Genomic DNA, 20,162 nt, shown 5'->3' with positions numbered 1-20,162 from the left:
AAGAAGGTGTGAATCAAAGAGCAAGAGACACAGAGGGACAGAAGGAGAGTGAGAGAAAGACAGAAAATAAACGAGAGTGGCAATTGTTTTGCTGCAAAAACCTCAGCCTGGCATGAACATTTATTGTTCTGTTTGTCAGAATGAGAAAGCCGCGGTAAAACGGCAGATAGGAACGAACAAATGTGTGGAAGAGAGAGAGTGGCTATGACATAATGGTTTAAAAGGGATAATGGTGTCACCAAAGTGGGACTTTTGCATGGCATTATCGTTCTGCAAAAGCACAAAAAAGCCGAACTAAAAGTTGCAATGTGGAAATTCCGTGTGCAGCCTTAAAAATCCATTCCCATTCAACGACTAAGTCTATTAGATTCCATTCCCACATTCTGATTCAGTTTGATTAGATCCTGATTCAGTTGATCTGATTCCATTCAGTATATTTCATTTACATTGTCTATTGTTTCAATGCTTTTGATGTAAATTTTACAGGAACTTTCTAATTTGGTAAAAACTTATTAATTTTAAAAATGAACAATGCCCAAACTATGCAGTTCAACTGCCATTAATATAAGATATGTAATAAACACAACTAAAACGAAGGTTTTAGATCGATAAGAATGTGTGAAAATGTAATAAAAATGTATATAACCTTAAGAAAACTTTACTTATAAACTCCCACGAAATACAACATGTATACATCTACCCATATATAATATATACTGAAAATAAAATAAAAGTAATTTGTTCATGAATCAGACTTCACTACTTGTGATTCGGTACTGTGTGCAGTCCACGAGGAATTGCAAGAAGTATTGCAAGAAAACACAGGTATAGAGTAAAAGTAAATGAATCTTGGGATTTTAAGAATATCAAACCATAACATATACCATATAGCATAACACATTAACCTAAGCAGGAGCAAATGAGGAAGGCAAAGACAGAATTTACAATTTCAGAATTCAGCATGTATCCAGTGTAAATAGTGAGTCATTAGAAGAAAGAGATCACTGAAAGAAAAACCAAAGGAAGTCACTGGCACTGTTCGAAATTCTACCAGACTGAGCTGGGTGGTAGATCTGCCTCCATAAAAATGTTACTTACATTCAGTATATACGACAGCCCATCACACACACCTGCTATCCGAGCCCTGTCTGATCTCTCGTTGTGACAAGACGGAGTGTATGTGACCCAGTGATGTCCTCAAGGAAAATGCTGAATTCTTAAATGTGCACAAGCCCTTTAGGTGAAAGGAGCCCATCCTAAGAGGACCGGACAGGCCTAACCACTTCTACATGACTGTACAATCATCTAACTCCCAGAAAAGGCCAAGACCCGCTCTTTGGGGGCAGAGGATGTGTTTATACAAATGCACACAAAGAAGCTCTGGAAAGAAGAGACTCACTCTAATGCATTTTGTTTTTTGGTTTAATTTTACAATTTTATATCCATTTTTAAAATGTTTTAAATTATATATCAATATATTATTCATTTTAAAAACAATGTTTAATGACACACTACACCAGTACACAAAACTTGCTTCATTTCAAAACAGACATCACTTATGATAAAGTAATGATAACTTGCAGTTCAGTAAGTGCAGATGTTGATTCAGTAATTACTCTGACTGATTCAGTGAGTATATTAAGTGAAAGATTAATCAGACTTATTCAAAGTCATTTTGAACAATTCATTAAAAGAAGAGGCATTTGCTCATCAATTGAACTACACTTGTTATGCCCGTACATTTGTTTTTGTATGCAGCTTGCGAGTTCTTCTTAACAGAGAGATGTGTTTTTTAGCCTTTATTTTATTCAGACATTAAACTCACACTGGGTAAAATATGATTTCTGTTGTTGTGCTGTAGATTCAACAGTAGTGGTGAAATGTGGCGATCAAACAGATCAAGACAATGCCTATGCACCTCCTAGACAACATCTAATGTTATGACTGGACTAAATCTATAGGATGCAGAACTAGCCCATGGGGTTGTGTTCCAGTAAATCTAACAGAGGTACTAGGTCAGCTCCACTGAGAAACACCCGCTCTTCTCATTTTGAGCCAGCAGTGCTAACACTTGTCTCCCTGACGACAAGCAGAACAAAAAAACTGTGATGAAAGTGCATGCCTGTACCTTACCACCTTCATTCTGATAATACATTCATTCAGTTCTTAAAGTTGATGGGACATGGAACCATTTCTTGCATTCACTTAATGTTGATGAGGGTCTAAACCAGTTATCTGAGTGGTTGCTGGACTGCAAACTGACATGATAGTACTGACATGTCACTGACAAATGCCTTAAGGTATTATACCTCAAATGAGTCCTGAAGGAAAACGAGTGTGTCATTATGACATACACCAGTGGGATATAATGGCCCTTACGATGAGGGAGCCACATGGTATGATATGCCAATGAGTCATAACATTACTTATGGCTATGGTCTTTATAGGCATCTCAGTTGACCTGACTGGCCATGAAAAGACATAAAACCTTCAGACATCAATAAGAGCATTAAAATGTAAATCTTATTGATGCTTCATAACTCCATCTGAGTAAGTGCTACCGAAATAAATGAACTTTTCCACGACATTCTAATTTATTGAGATGCACCTGTAAATCATCAACAGTCAAATATTAAGGGTTTGCCTCTCTTTTTGTTTGTGAATCTTTTATATTTCGGCAATGTGTGAGGCTGGCTGAGGGAATTCATTTATATAGTCCACTGTTGTTATTGTTGATTAAAACTAAAACTATTAAAAATGGTTTTCAGTAATTGAAATAAAGATACAATAAAACAAAATATAAATATTAGATGAAAAACTAACTTAAACAAAAAAAAAATGTTCCTTGGCAACTAACTGAAATAAATACGTTTCAGTTGAAGAACTAAAATAACTCAAATTAAATGTAAAACAAAAATAAGGCTTAATAGAAATATTAAAAAACAACAACAACAAAATAATAAAAATGACAAAAGAAATATTATATTAAAAACAACAACAACAACATAATAAAAATGACAAAAGCACAACAAAATTATTAATGCTAAATTGAAACTATTAATATAATTAATTTAAATGTTATAATAGTATTTAAATGATACTAAAATAACGCTGATATAAATCTCTTTTTACTTTCAATTCAGAAATGGTGTGTAACCAGCTATTTTCATTCTCAGCAAGGTAAAGATAGTTTCACTGTAATTTACACTGTAGAATTAATCAGCACACTTAATAAAATACAAATCATCTGAACTGAGACATTACATTTATAATGTCACAAACACACAAAGACTCACAAATACAAAGTCTGTACAGAGAAAGAAGATTTTACTGTGTGTTTTTCTAAGTTTGAAATGATGAAAACATGTAAAGAAGCATTTATAAGCAAGCATTTACAAGCAAGTGTTTGTCTTGATTTCATAAAGAGTGGCAATTGCTTTGTACAAGTAAATTTGTGGAAGCCTCACTTTAACACAACCCGTTTCAAAAGCTGCCAAATGCGCTGAGATCATGGCTAGCATGAGTGAATTGCTTAGACACTGGAAAGGGAACCAGCGGCGAGCGCTAATTGAAGATGCATAACTAATGATGACTGAGTCTCATCTGCATATTAGAGAAGAGACCCACAGTGCAACATGAAGAGACGTGTCCAATAAGGCAGACGTTTTCGGGAATAGCGTGTAATTCTTGCTCTGCTAAATGGTTCAAATACTCTCTAAAATTCAAACGAAAAAGTGTTTGAAAATGGAGAAATCCCTGGAGGAACCCAGCAAATGTGCATGGGAGCGGAGCCAAAAAAAAAAAACGTCTCCAGGCTATAAGTGCGATATTTTACAAATGTATTCCTCAAAAATATAATGTGAAAATTCTTGGTGCTCAAAAACAACATTTAAAGCCAAATAGCAGATCAAGAGTACAAATCAAAACCATTCAAATGTCTCTGTATATACTAGAAGAATAACACAATCCCAGAAATAAGCATAGCATCAAAAAATGTAGGATTGCAAAGCGACCCATGTTAATTTACTAAAGGAACACTACAATATTCATAACACTGAAAACTTACTCATCATACAGCAGGTACTTTTTGTCTAAGGTGACTTACAATGCCATTCCTGCAGGGACCATACCCTTGGAGTCACTTGGGGTTAAGTGCTTGCCTACAGGTATAATGGTGCCAGAGAAGACTGAGGTCTCAAGATCTCTTGTAGTTCTACATCAGCCTTACCTGGGTCTGAACCTGCAGATTTTTACTATAAACACGAATTACAGCACTCCATACTCAAATCTCTTATTACTCCACAGTGCAATCCATTCAATTTCTACTCTCTCTTACTCAGACTGTGTATACACAATCCTTAATAATATACAGCGTACACTACCGTTCAAACACTTGGAGTCAGACAGAAAAGATTTTATTTTATTAAACTGATCAATTGTGACAGTAAAGACATGAATAATGTTACAAAATAATAAATTCTGTTCTTTGGAATTTTCTATTCATAAAGTTATCCTGAATCCTGAATATTAATCAGCACAATTGTTTTCAACATTGATGTTAATAAGAAATGTTCCTTGAGCACCAAATTAGCATATTAGAATGATTTCTGAAGGATCACGTGACTCTGTAGACTGAAGTAATTACTGCTGAAAATTCTGCTTTCCCATCACAGGAATAAATTACATTTTGAAATATATTAAAATAGAAAACAGTTATTAAAACTGTAATAATATTTCACATTTTTAACCATATTCTTAGCAAATAAATGCAGCCCTGATATGCATAAGAGACTTCTTTAAAAAAAAAAAAAAATTCTTACTTACCCCAACCTTTTGAACGGTAATGTACAGTACTGTCACTAAGAAGATGCTGTGTACATAAGCTTCTTCTTTTAAGGAATACAGTTGAAGGGTACTACACTGTTGTCTCTAGTGACACTACCATTTGATTTATTCTTAAAGACTTTTTATCGAAAATGGGAGTTTTTAATCTGGTTAATTACATAAGATTAGAGATTTTCAAAACAATATATGCATGCTTTCAAATCTAATACAAATTCAAAAACATTGTGTATCATCAAAATGATAAAATAATGATCATATACCCGTCTAATGTATTTAATTGTTCTTATTTACTTGTCTAATCAAATATTCATTAACTGAGGCAAAGTAGAAAAAAAGTCTAATTAGAATGATTTAAAAAATATCTTAATACTGGAATATCAAATTGATAGAAGAGGCTATTAAACAATGTAAAGAAAATTAAGTGGCTATTTTGATGATGTTCTGAAATAAATTCCAAACATCATATCTCATTTATTTTGTTAAAAGATACAGATACCAGGATGTTACAGACACCTACATGTACACACACACACACACACACACACACACACAATGATACCTTCAGACGGAGACGTATGGTGTTGCAGTCCCTCAGCGGGTTGAGTTTAAGCGTATCTCCCAGATTATTACAGGTGGATCTCATGTGCTCGAGCTCACAGCAGACACACACACCGTCACTGTCAAATTTAATCTGCAGAAGGACAGAAACAAACTGGTTTCAGCTTCATGCAAGTGAAATGTTTATTTCTGCATAAAATGGCCAATAAATTGTGTGACAGCTCAAGGTAAAAACAAACACGAAAACAGGGCAGGCCAGGCACAATTGTAACACACTAAATTCCTTCCATCCGAAGCGCATTACAATGATGACACTTGTTCAGGAGATGTCAAATAGAGTTCCCTGTCTGCCTGAAAGAAGCAGGATCATATTACCCCTTGAGAAATTGTCAACAAAAACTAATTTTGAGGTATGTCCAAAAATTCTTCTGCGTCTTGATGGCATTGAATTTAAACTTGATAGTTAAAAGTGATCATAAATGACAAATATTAAGTATAGCTGGCAGCTAGAAGGCAGGGTCATATTTATAAAATACACTAATTAAATTTAAATCTTTTTCAATGTGTACACTTTTACCACATTTTTTTTTTCACAACAAAAAGTAGCTGCATATTTGTGGAAGCTTAATGTATTGAGAAAGGAAGAGAAATTAACAAGTCTTCCACATTAATAAGACTCATATTCTTGAACTGAACAGCATTAGCCCAGTCACACATGTTTGTTAAGAAAGATCTTAATAAAGCCCATACATGGTGGTCCAGCATTATAAATGCTTTTTGTGTTAGACTGAAACTAAGTCGCCATTTGACCGATATTGCACAAAAGCAATGTGTGAACTTTGCAAGCAGGGGTTAATTGAATGGGGGAAACAGCTTCATTAGTATTTCAGTCATGGCGGGATCATGTCTCTGAGGAGATGAGCGTTCAGTAGTAGGCAGAGAGGAGAGATGCTTTAATCCAACATGCTAATCCCTAAATTAGGTGGAGTAGAGACTGATGGAGACAGAGGTCTGTCTTTAGGTCTGGTCTAAACCTGTAGACAAAGGGAAGGATAATTACCTGACCTGTTTTTTGCACAACAGCACCAGGTGAGAACTGCCATTGGGTTCTCAATGTCATGCATCCATGACGACAGGTGATTAAGACAGGGTTTTGCATCTGTTAAATTATGGAGAATTACTGGATGATTGTGAAGGAGAGGACAATAGAAAGATCACCATGTTATTAATTCCTATTGATTTTTTAAATGAGTATCTTGTGAGACAAAACTCCCCACTGTAGATTGAACGAAACTTCAAATGCCTGGTGATATCTAATATCCATTTGCTTCCGCTTGCTGGACAAAGAAAAGAAAAGAAAAGAAAAGAAAAGAGGGAAAAAAGTCATTATATATATATATAAAAGTGACGTGACATGTGACCAAGTATGGTTACCCATACTAGTAATTAGTGCTCTGCATTTAACCCATCCTAAGTGCACACACACAGCAGTGAACACACACACACCGTGAACACACACCCGGAGCAGTGGGCAGCCATTTTTATGCTGCGGCGCCCGGGGAGCAGTTGGGGGTTCGGTGCCTTGCTCAAGGGCACCTCAGTCGTGGTATGACAAGCAACTGGTGTCTGAAAATAATTATATATATATATATATATATATATATATATATAATTGGGATAAAAATTGGATCGTTTCCCACTGATTTCACATGCCAAAAAATGTCATAATTTAAGCTTCTTTTCATTACACTAGGAGAAAAAGTGTGATCATTAATATTTGATTATATGAATGTATGATTTTATATCAACCACGGTGAGTTCTTCACAGTAGACAAAATTATTGAAATCACCTGAATATTTCATCTGTATCACACATTCAATTGAGCTCATGCCACATAATGTCATGTGTGCTCAATCCTTTGTGAGATGAATCATTAAAGCATTTTCAGGTTCCATTTCAAAGAGCCATCAACACTTTCACTGTGCATTCATCTAAAAAATGTCTGGTCATTATTTATAAAGCAAGGTTGTTTTTTTTTTGTTTTCTTCATCAGAGTGTGTTCTTCCGACTGACTGCCCACTACACAAGACAGTTACTTTCAGTTTCTAATCACCCCTGAACTGAATGGACATTAACTCACTGTTGAATCACAAAATATAAAATAGCTTTGCCATTAAGCTGGATTTTCATGTTTTAATAAATATATACTGATGTCAGAAAAAAAAGTCTACAACAAAACCTGAATGCTTGAATATGTTCAGTTGAAATTCTACAAATAAAAAACAGCTAAAAAAAACTTGTGATCCTTTTATTGTATGTATGTTAAAACAGAAGCTTGTGTTGAAAATGCAAGCCACAAACATAGATCACTGATACTAGAATGAAGCTAAAATTAAAGCCGCCATCCATAAACTGAAAACCAGTCATGCATTTAATTGTGTTTGAAACAAACAAATAAGAATTTCTTGGTGATTAATGTACGCAGAGATATGGATGCCAAATTATTAATAACCCTAAGATCTTCAACTAAACTCCATTGTTTCAGATACGGTGGATTTAGTGCTGTGCTTTATAAAAAAAAAAAACTGCATTACATGTATCATGTATGCTCACTAATTCTGAATACTACAAATCATCTGATCATTTAGTTATTTATTGCTTCCACATCAGGCGGATAAATGGTCTTAGAGCTGAAGAGGGGTGTCCAGTTCTGGATAACAGAAATGGGGGAAGCCGTGCTGAGCTGTTATGCTGCGCTGGGCCAGCACTGGACCCACTGTAGAGCTGATAAATCAAACTCAATAGAAAGCACAACAAAGACTGACTGCTGTATTAATCTCCTTTATAAGCCTTCATTCAAAGAACACAATGGGCAGCACACAAACATACTGTGGTATTCATTGAGGATATCCTTTAGTATCAAAAACAACAATTTAGAGGTATTATGATTTGCCATAAAAATAAGAGAAATTGGCTTTTTAGATTTCATATTTTAGATCTAGATTTAGTTTTAGTTTAGATTTAGCTTTAATTTACAGCTTTCATATTGACAACTGTACCACAGTAAGAACACAGAATAAATGTCCATGATGCATTCATTATGTATTCTCATATTCTAATAACATCACAAGAATTTGTTCCTCTCTAGCAAAGGCAAAGTGTTATGTTTGTGGCTAATGTATGTGAATTGACTTCCACTGTGATGCTCACCCACTACCATTCACTTGACCACCGGACAATTGATGATTATGAATTTTCTATTTTGTTTTACTAGAAAACCCCTGAGAGCTTCGGCAGCCGATCAGGCAGCCATTTTTATGAGGACAAAGGTGGTGGGTGTTAATATTTACTTCTGCTCCAACAGAATATTACAGGACATAAAAAATGGGTCCCTGCAGACATTCGTATTCTCTCTGCCTTAGAAACTGGCTGTTGAGCTAATTTTACTGGGATCTTGACAAGGGCATTGTGTTAATGAATGATGCTCTTGGGAGCTATAATTGCTCAATGGATTGATTCTTTAGTGACAGGCTAGTTTTGAGTGGATGATAAAAAGACAGGTTTAGGACTAAGCTATTTTCACTAAGCTATTCTGGACATAAGAATCTATTTAAAGGGGTCATATGATGCGAGCGGCGCGATGCAACGCAACGCGTAAAAAGACAGTAGAAGTCATTACAATCCGTAATTATGTTACGCATAAACACATTTCATTACACCAAATACACAAAATAATGTTCTTTTTAGCAACATCATATAACCCCTTTAAGGTTTCCTTTACAACAAAGAAGTGATTTCAGGCATGTGTTTGAGGACATGACTCTCTCACCAGCTGACAGTCCTCCAGAGAGTTGACCAACTGGGCATTCTGACAGGAAAGGATGGCTCCTGCGAGGTTCAGCATCACACACACAGCAGACAACAGCATGAAGAAAGTTATCTGTGGAGGAAGGAATGGAACAGACTGTCAGTTTCAGAGGTTATGGTGGTATATTAAGACTACTAATAAACAAAAAAACAGTAGGATGCAATTTTTCATCTCATTAAACAGGCTTTGCAGAAGGATTCTACATACAGGGTTCCCACATATTTTGGTCAACAAAAGTCCATGAATGTTAATATTTTTTTTGGAAACTGTGATTTTTTCCAGCATTCAACATTAACAGCATTTATTTGAAATAGAAATCTTTTATAATTGTCTTAATTGTCTTTTGTCTGAAATAATTGTCCTTACTGTCACTTTTGAACAATTTAATGCATCCTTTCTAAATAAAAGTTTAAATTTAATAAAAAAAATAAAAAAAAGTAGAGCATATCATGTACACAAAATAATAATAATAATAATAATAATATTATTATTATATTGATGCATGCTAGTGTTGAGCACAACTACAAAAAGAGATATTCACTATAGAATGTTTCATCACTTTTAAAGATTTTACTGTTCAACTTTTTCGCAACTTTAAAATTCCCTTATATTTTTCAGGTTTTCCATGTACACTAGACAGAAGATCTCTCTCTCTCACTCTTTTACATGTTCTTCTCGGACGTTTAGACGATGTGATTTGTAATCTTGCAATCTAGTTTATTTGTAAGACATTTTACAATATCTTGGTTTTTCAAATGTAGCCATTGTGCAGAATGGAATAATCATTACCTGAGTGTGTTTAGTTTGATCAGACCAAAAATAATCTAATTGTGGTTTATGGGACTTGACGTAGGAGTGTGAAAGCTTGAATGTGATTGATCCGAACTATTCATCCATGGGGAAAGTGAAAGGAACAGATGTGACTAATAATTAAAGCACTCAATAACCAATGATTTCAACCAAAACAATTAACGTTGATCTCACCATCTGAGCCCAGACTCATTACTGTGAGAGACGGCCCTTAACAGCTCACATGAATAGATGAATAACACAAGTGCACTTCAGAGCATTGGGCTATATTTCTCTGGGTGTTGATATACTACCCCTCCCACAATTCCTAGGTAGACCACGCTGAAACATGGCCAGTGACATACGGTCAGCTAGAGAAACCAATCTTTGCGTAATTCCCCCGCCCCACATCCTATCAATGCGGCACCGTGCAGCTTGATAGATCTCAAGCGTGGCCATTTTTTCTCTTTTTGCACCGCTTGCAGAACCACGACTTCTAGTTCCTCTCCCACAACTCGCTATTAAAAACAATTCTCTTTATTTCTCAGCTGACACTTCTGGGATTTCAGTCCTGAAGGATGAAATACGTTAAACACTCTGGCCACTTTAAATCAAAGTCTGTGTGAGAGAGAATGAGTTTAAACCTGTCAGGTCCAACCCGGGTAGATTACAGGCTAAAACACTGAAGCCCCGTTCACACTACAAGCGACACGCAACAGCAAAGCAACACAATCCCATGCATTTCAATGGAGAGCTGGCGATTTCCGGCGACACGAGCGATAGCAAGTGACAGTTTTGCCTCCAAAATGTTTGTACTTAGCGGCAAGAAACCTGATTCGCTGTCAAGGCAACCAGTATTGAGAACGCCCACTAGCAACCTCATCGCCAGCCCCTGGTGACATGCAGCAACAAAAGTCGCTGCTAGTGTGAACGGGGCTTGAGCCGTATATCAACAGTGGTCTTACCTCCACAACACTGTGATTTACTAATGAGACCCTCTACCTGACGGGGCATTAACCTTGCAATACCAGACATGTCAGCAAAGAGAGAGTGATAGGAGCTGAAAGTGAAAGTTGGACAGTCATTTCAACTCTATCACACAGACACAGATTGACACTGACGATATGTGGGAGGGCTGGTGTGAGGGACGCTGGGAGATATGAATGTGATAAGTGTTTTTCAGTACCAGCAAACTGGAAGATTAAGAGGCTGATGTACGAGGAGGTTCAAAAGCATCCTGGGGCTGCGAGGGTCCTTGGCTCAGGAACACAGGAAACCTCAAGCTTGATTTCCTCCATACTTAATAAAGTGCGGACAGTGTAGAGATGACAGTGGTGATCCATTGCAGCTGAATGACTGAACTAGGTTGTGTACTGTCTTGTGCACCAAAGGACACTGAAAGGTTATGAGCGTAGAGAGGAAAGGATGTGAATCTATGTCTCAAAGACGGGATGATCAAAATGTGATTTCAACAGAGCATCACATTTGTTGTTGCTTGCTGTGGGAAAGAGACTTCTCAGATTTTCATAATCACTGACAACAACATTCATGTCAGATTGTTTTTCTTGTGCAGGATGACAAATATGAAATCAAACCCGAGCTTCAGGCAGAGAGATGACATCTCCACTTTACAGAGAGAAAACACATTACAGCACAAATGATGGCTGAGGACCAGGTTAAAATGCAGGCAATAATGAGTCCGATTTTGTAAAGCAAAAATTGAAAAGATGTTATTCATAACACGAGTGATAAGGGAAAGCTTAATGGGCCACTCTTCAGCTGTCCTTTCAATGCAAGCTGAGCGTAGCCAATGAAACACACCATTCCTGTCTATCTCTAATTTATTCTGCTGGTACAGAGGAGGGAAATGGTCCCTTTCAGCAAACGCTTTATAGTTTGCAGAGAGCAATATCAAAAGACAAATTCAGTTGCTGCGCTCCAAATCTACTACTGCGACTCAAATTCAATCTTTAACTTTAATTGCAACATGCTGTCTTCTCCAATTGGTTCAGAGGCTTTCTGTAGGTTGTATGGGCTTTTGTTTTAGCAGCAACTTTCTAAACTGTATAAACATGAAATCTGCACCCATTTTGCTTTCAATTAACAATTTTACAATTTTTAATGTTAACTTTACCACATATTATAAGTACTACAGTTCAAAACAGTTTGGGGTCAATCATTTATTTTTTAAGAAATTAATACTTTTATTCAGCTATGATGCACTAAACTGATCAAAAGTGACAGTGAAAACATTTATAAAGTGACAAAAGAATCAAAGAATACTGAAATCCTGAATCCTAAAATTTAATTTTAAAATATATTATAATAGAAAACAGATATTTTAAACTGTAATAATATTTCACAATATTACTGTTTTTACTTTACCCCAAACATTTGAATGGTAATGTTTAAAACTTTAAAAAAGTTTAATAATAATAATAATAATAGGTAATAAAAATAGGTTTAATTTATATCCACACACACACTTTCAGTACTCAAAAACCTCTTAAAACAGTTTTAAAGGTTGAGTTTTGAAGATTACATGTGATCTGGGACCTTTATATAGTGTGTGCCATTGTAAAGGTGGTAACTCCATCACTCACAACCTTGTTTTCATTTTGTTTCCAAGTTCTTCCTAAGATCTATTGTAAGGTGTTACAATTAAAGCTATATAATAAATTGTTACATCATTCAACTATCTAAATAAGCATACTGCATGTTAGTTGTCTCTGTCTGACTAAAATCTCCTTTAGGAGGGTTGACTCCTGAGAGCCCCGGCCCTGGCGGGCTAATTACTCCGCCTGGCTCCATGCTGCTGTTTTCTAATTACCGTGTGGGATCACATATCACTGTTTAACAGGTTCTCATTAATTACAGCCCATCTGCCACCTGCATGCCAAGCAGTACGATGAGTCGCCTGGCACATGCCACTCACCGACAATGGGCACGAACGATCATCAGCCATGAAACAATTCGCACCTGGCAATACTGCTGTGTACTGGCATTTAGGTTTGGCATTAATAGCTGACAGGTTGTCTATCGAGACGAACTACTGGAAAAAACACAGTAAGAAAATGAGAGGCATTTAATTTAGAGATTTTAAAGAGAATAAATCTGGATCCAGGATCTGGAGAGACAGTGTGGGCTGACTAACTGCAGACATATTTGTCAATGTTCTCTGACCACCTCGTGGAGATACAAACACATGGACGATTGTGCTCACAGTGACAAAAGAATCACCTACCGTCCAATCAACATCACCCGCCCCTCATATCAGCAGCTCACATGCAGCCTGGGAGCCAAAAAAATATGGTGTGAACAAGAGGAAGGGCATTAAAACAGAATATCACTAGCAGATTTTGATGAGACACAGCCGGTGCTTATTATAGTTTGTCATCATCACCATTAATCCAGTGTAGTGTATCCAGGGGCACTTTTTTATTACGTAAATGGGACAAATACTGTGTTAAGAGAGCAAAAATACCATATTATCACAAATGAATGTATATTCTCAAGAAACATCATCACAAGACCTTTTCTCATTAACAGAAGCAGTGTTTTCCCATTTGCACATGCCCTTGCTTCACTCCCTGGATGACTTTTACTACAACAACATGAACATACACTTTATAACTGTGGTGACATAAACAATCTGAGGTGTATCACTTCATGTATCTTCATTGCACAGCAAAACATGCACATCGCCATATGTGGTGTGAAAATGTATTTCTCACTTACAGGTAGGGGTGTGCGATATTGACAAAAAATTATATCTCGATATTTTTAAATGCATTTTAATAGCCTGAATCATGCAGTGAAAGAAAACACACTAAATGCGCACACGCACTAGTCTAGACTTCACGTAATGTATGCGTGCGCTCTGTAGGGATGTTTTGAATGGTTTTTGCAAAATACTCGATAATGTCAAATCGCACATCGTTAAAACAACAATTACGATATTATCGCAGACGATATATATCGCACACCCCTACTTACAGGTTGAAAACAGTTAGAAAGAGTGTGAATCCTTCTACAGCACCCAGTTTCTCTATTTCAAGATCAGCTAAGATTATCCAACTCACTTTTCAGAAGCAGAGCAGTCAAGCATCAACTGCTCAGTAAGCTCCCGATAGTTCAGCTTCCTTGAACAATAGGTTGATGCAATCTCACAAATAAGACAAACTTACACTCAAACCATTTAACAGTGTGCTATTTCTCCTCAGGGGATATGGGACCTTTTATACTTATTCAACTTTTTAAACAGCAATATTTATCAGGGCAACAATTCAAAACACCATTAGCTTTACTACATGTGTATACATTTGGGGTTGAAAGCTAGAGACATGTTCTTACCAAACAAACGGACTACTGAACAGTTCCTACCAAAATTTCGAAGGATTAAATTGTTACTGAATGTAATATAAATATCAAATAGCACCAACCTAAGTGCAAGATTAGCATACTGTATTCCCCCTTACAAAATAAATTCACAGTTAAAAGTGTGAGGACACTGTATGAGCTTCTTTCATGCTCAATGCATTCACTGACATAAACCATTGCAGACTGTGTGCACGCCTTAGATAAAATCAACCCGGGGTCGTCACATGTGGTTGCCGCAAGCCCGCCGGCCGCTCCTTTGTTGAATCCGCCGGCCGGCCGGCCAAATATTCAGATGTGTGCAGCGCATTTTATGTAGGACTGTTTCCTGATCCTGGTAGAGTAGACTACAATGCCGACTGTTCTGACTCACAGACTGTAAGTACGTTTTTTATATTTAAAGAATTTGCAACTGACGATTCAAATGCGAGTTTTGAGCAGTGTAGAGTAGCACTTGTTTGTCATTTCTCCGATCACAAATGCAGACATGGTTTTATGTTTACGCGGCGCGATGCAACGCAACGCGTAAAAAGACAGTATAAGTCATTATAATCCGTAATTATGTCCCCACTGGATGCAACAAATGCCTCATTTTTAATGGGTTTAAATGTTTTTGTCTCGTCGCTCCGGGACATGGCATCACATAATGGTAAGGGGCGTAACATTTCCGTCACACGCTTGAGGTAAAACTTACCCCCGCAGCCGCAGCGCCCTGCGCATCTATGTCGAACGCACCAGTAATCTCAGACTCTCAGAGATGAGCTTTGTAAAAATCTACGCATTTCAGAAAGGCAGGGCAAAGAGGAGAAACAATAATGTACAGTATGTGGAAAATAATGTTTTTTTAACCTTAAATTGCATAAACACATTTCATTACACCAAATACACAAAATAATGTTCTTTTTAGCAACATCATATGACCCCTTTAAAAAAACATTCAAATATGTTTATACTGTATACAATGTTTTTTATATATACATTCACCAAACTACAGTATATTGTTTGGATATTTTTATTTAGTGTATAAAAGGTAGTAGAAAAACATATTTACTATATATAAAAACTCATTCCAGACATGAACAGCTGATCAGCAGTGGAGATGTTTGTTTGGTTATTTTCCATAGATGAGTGGGTACGGTTTAATTGTTTTAGGCAAATAGTGATGTGTAAATAGTAATGTATAAATAAGGAAATGAGTAAAATGTTGTTTGAATTATGAACCTATTAGAAGAAAATTATTAGGTGTTTCTTACAATGGGAATTTCAGCGAAATTATCATACATTTTACATTTCAATTACTATGGTTGATACAGTGACAACCAAGTTTATATATATATATATATATATATTAGGGCTGTCAATCGATTAAAATATATAATCGTGATTAATCGCACATTTTTATCTGTTCTAAATGTACCTTAAATTAATACTTTTTAAGTTTTTAATACTCTAATCAACATGGGCATGGATATGGATGCCTAATGCAAATGTATGTTTATTCTTAGTGAAACCATAGTCAACATAGAGCATGAAGCCTAAACATGTTTCAAAGGTCATAGATGTTTTTCAAAGAACTTCTTCATGTATATTAGACGCTTGAAAAAAAGAACAAATACCAGGTTCCCATTACTACTCTTTCTTTGCACTGAGCAATTTACTTACAAAAGCCTGTTTACATTTTCGAACAACAGGGTAGCTCTTCTGAACATGCAAAATGTACATTTATTATTTTTTTATTACATTTGTTTGCCTCTCTGTGCCCACATACTGTATTTTGATGCAGCTAAATTCTCAATAAAACTGTTTTCATTGATATATTTTACTGTTTCTGTTGTCAGACAACGGAATGAATATGAAATAATGCCTGAAACGTGTCCCTTTAAGACTACATAACCAGATCTCTCTTTCAAGATGTTAATCTGCACAAAAATCCTAATTTCTAATCGAGCCATCATCTGATGAAATAAAATAGGCTACAGATAAGATAAAGACAATATCTGTGCTGTGATTTTGGCTATATCTGCATGTAAAATTAGAGAAGCAACATAATATGTGTTTTAACTGAAAGCGCTGCTCCTCTCAGCCGCTCGCAGAACAGAGCAGACGCCGAGAAAGAGAACAGCAAGACCTCGCGCTCGTGCGGCAGTACCGGCGAGTCACAGAAACTAAGGGCAAACCCCTGTCATTATTTTCTCACACACATGCTGCTCCGAAACCTATGTCTGTCTTGTGTTGAATACAAAACACCATATTTTGAAGGACATTGGGGACCAAACAACACTGAACCCCATTGACTTTTGTGGTGCTGGAAAAAAACACCAAAACATTTTTTTTAATATTTTGTGTTCTGGAGAAGAAAAGATTTGTAGTACTGTATGAATGTATATGTTTGTGCTCCTGAATACTGAATAAAAAGTCCCTACTAACGTTAAAACCCAACCTACTCCATTGACTTCATGACTCAAGTCATGACTTCAAAACTAACATCACCAGCTAGTTAAGAAAAGACTTGAAGCAGGGACATTTAACAAAAAGGAAACCCTTTATCATTGACTTCAAAGATGTCTAAATAAAGCCCCAAGGAACACATTCCTAAACAAAACCCACATGCTTCACCAAACTGTAAACATACTGGGTCCTTAGCTACCTCTCGGCCCCACGACTCAATCAATGTCAAATACCTAAGAAAGAAAAAAAAAATCTCACCCTAATCAATCTGCAGACTGGGTGATGACTCACACTAAGCACATCTCTGCCTCTCGGTTTGATAAACATGTTGGGCAGGTCTCAGACCCCGTCACTGCTCTCAGCTCAGTCTAATGTCGGCTCTTAATTGCCCTGCTGATGGAGGATTACCTTTCATCGTACCAATCTTCTGTCTTTGCCCATCCGGCTCCTCATTACACTCATTAGCTATGGTGGCTGGGGGATCGTGTAGCATCAAGAGCATATCGCTGAATACCAAAGAAAATGTGAACGTGTCCGTCACAGTCTGTGTATACTGGGCATGTGAAGGAGATTGGATGCATTTCTGCTGTAAGATATCTGTGAAATAGATTTTTTACATTTATACAAAAAAATTGCATGTATGTCATTAATATCAAGTTGTCAAGGTTAGCTAGTTAGCATGGGCCAAGTATCATCTGCTGAAAGATGACGTAACTACAGATTTTGTTTTGCCAAAAAGCATCATCAAGTAATTCATATAATTGTGAATACTTGGTTTGTTTAGTTGGGCTTTAAAAGTCACTTAATATTCAATAATATTATTAATTTGGCTGCACTGACACTTTCGAATAAGAACAAAACTTAAACTGAATTGATGACACTATCGTCTTCCATAGAGCTGCTTTATAACGGAATCAGATTTGTTTTATAACAGATGAATTTTACAACATGGACAGTTATTAAACTGAACTGAATCAACATTGAACTGACTTGAGCTGAATAATGACAATGTTGTCTTTTGTAGACCGGCTTACAGCTGAAATGAACTAGTTTCTGTCAGGGTTCTGTCACTTCAGTCTTGTTTACTCGTGGTTATGTGACAGATCCTGTCATGTCTTGTTTTCATGGGAGTGCGTGGCATCGAGTGTGCTTATGATTGTTCTCATTAGCTGCGTGTTCGTGTCTTGTTTTGTTTATTATTCAAGCACATGGCTTGTGATTGTTTTGCTGACCATGTGCTTGTGCTTGTGTTTTGTGTGAGCACCATTGTTTAATTTGCCCCACTTGTCCTCCCTTGTTTGTTCCCTATTTATTCTCCTTGTGTTTGTGGTCTTGTACTAGTTCGTCGTTGTATGTGCCCATGTTAGTTCCTGTCTTGCCTGATCCTGCCTCGCCTCGCCATGCCGTGTCCTGGCCTGCCTGCCTGTTTTCCCCTCGGGGGAGTTTTTTTATTTTATTTAATTATTTTTTTTTTTTTACTAATAAAAAGCCCGTCTACTCTGCACAATTGAGTCCTCGCTTCATCCCTTCACCCAACCCTGACAGTTTCATTGTAATGAATTTTACACAGTTATTGAACCAAACTGAATCAACACTAAAGTGACTTGAGCTAAATAATGACACTATTGTCTTTTTTAGAGCTGCTTTAAAGCAGAATTTGAATTTGTCTTATATTTGTATCATTGATTCTGTTTATTACTCTAAAAGCTGCTTTGAAACAAACACTCTGTATTGTATAAAGAGCTATATAAATAAAAGGGACTTGACTATGGGGGGAAAAACAAAATCACAAATTTTCATTTCACAAATCATAGTATATGTTTTGACCATTTTTGGAGGGCTATTAAAAGCATGAAATGAACTTGCTGCTTCATAGTGATTATAAGCTCAATGATATCATAAGCTCAATGAGAAAATATGGCAGAAGACTGACCTGAGGGGTGACGTGACAGCCAAGGAACTGCCACTGAGATAAACGGGAAGGCTAGATAGCTTTGGCCATGGATTGTAGACCCCCTGATTGCATTTGATAAGATGAGTTCATTCTCAGAAAAACGTCTACACTGACAGACAATTTAAACACAACCTTCTGGCCCTACACCGACTCAAATAACCTCCATTTGACTTGTGACTTTTGGATAAGAGGAAAGAAAAAAGGATAAATAAGCAATTATTGGCAGGGCTAACACGAATGCACTCTGAGCTAGCATAACCTGTGAAATCCGCAAACATCTAAATTGGCCTCGCTGAATTAATGGATAAAAAAAGATTAGACGGGCAACTCCGAGAAGGCGAGATGTTAGAGCCTGTTCACATTGCTGACATGCTGGTTTAGCATCCTGCCCGCCTCTGCGGCTCAAATTATTATTTATCCTGCAGCACCTCTGCGACAACACATAATTTATTTTCAATTATCTCTGCCCGGACGAGATCGGGACAGCGTTGTTTTGATGCGGTCTTTCTCGCTGTTTTCTTTCGAGCTTGTTTACTTCTAGGACATCCATTTCATTTTGGTTCCTGCCACATCACTTGCCCACATCCTGGAATACTCACCTTATGATACATCAATCTACCGACAGTCTAAGGTGGATGCATTTCCCTTTCTATCTCTCTCTTCTTTCATCAAACGTTATCTCTATTTTGCATCACCATTCCTGTCAGTGTTTCCACGCTTGGAAGGATAAAGGTCTGGACCTCTACTGTCTTCCTCATTTTCTCTCTTGCATTCTGCCTCATGGCATTTTTATGGCTTGTTAAACTAAAAGTGAAAATGACAGGACATTTGCCGAATGAAAGCCCATGAACGCACAATAGAATTAACATTCAGTCTGGGTTTGTAAGCCTTCAGTAAAACAAAAACATGGTGTTTGTTTTGTATTTTGGGTCTTGACTTTCTGCTCTTTTCTCCAAGCGGCTTTGATAAACAAAAAAAGAGGAAGGTTAGAGGTTGCTTTACAACCGGGAGATTAACAGGGAGGGTCTATGGACCACAGAGAGTGATTTACGTATCAGAAGAAAACCCTTCCCTGTCAGCCAGTAATATGCACAGCCACAGCCGTATCTGATTAAAGCCGTACGGCACCCATTTGTCCTGTCTCAGTGCAAATATCTCATAAGTGACTTCTCCACCCTGACCAGACGCTTAGCTCAGACCATCCAAACAAACCCTTGAGGTGTTTATTGTTGAGGCTCCAAGGGCAGAGGCAGTCACGGCAATCCCTGTATTCTGTTATTCACAGCCTGTGGATCTATTCAGGAGAAAATGTCTTAAACACC

General features: G+C 36.9%; 1 protein-coding gene across 2 annotated transcripts in view; it reads right to left on the bottom strand.

The window, feature by feature from the left end:
* The window catches only part of fam189a1 (family with sequence similarity 189 member A1), a 108,020-nt gene that overhangs the window by 10,669 nt on the left and 77,189 nt on the right, over positions 1-20,162 (bottom strand). For both annotated transcript variants that reach the window (XM_016571706.1, XM_016571707.1), the window contains exons 3-4: positions 9,234-9,344; positions 5,405-5,536 (exon numbers count right to left, since the gene is read on the bottom strand). In XM_016571706.1, coding sequence (XP_016427192.1) covers positions 5,405-5,536; positions 9,234-9,344 — 243 coding nt within the window. The remainder of the gene's footprint in view (positions 1-5,404; positions 5,537-9,233; positions 9,345-20,162) is intronic.

The sequence above is a fragment of the Sinocyclocheilus rhinocerous genome, unplaced genomic scaffold, assembly GCF_001515625.1.
Source record: "Sinocyclocheilus rhinocerous isolate Xijiao unplaced genomic scaffold, SAMN03320098_v1.1 scaffold591, whole genome shotgun sequence".
Classification (NCBI taxonomy): Eukaryota; Metazoa; Chordata; class Actinopteri; order Cypriniformes; family Cyprinidae; genus Sinocyclocheilus; species Sinocyclocheilus rhinocerous.
The sequence above is the reverse complement of the archived record's forward strand: the minus strand, read 5'-3'. Positions and strand labels throughout refer to the sequence as shown.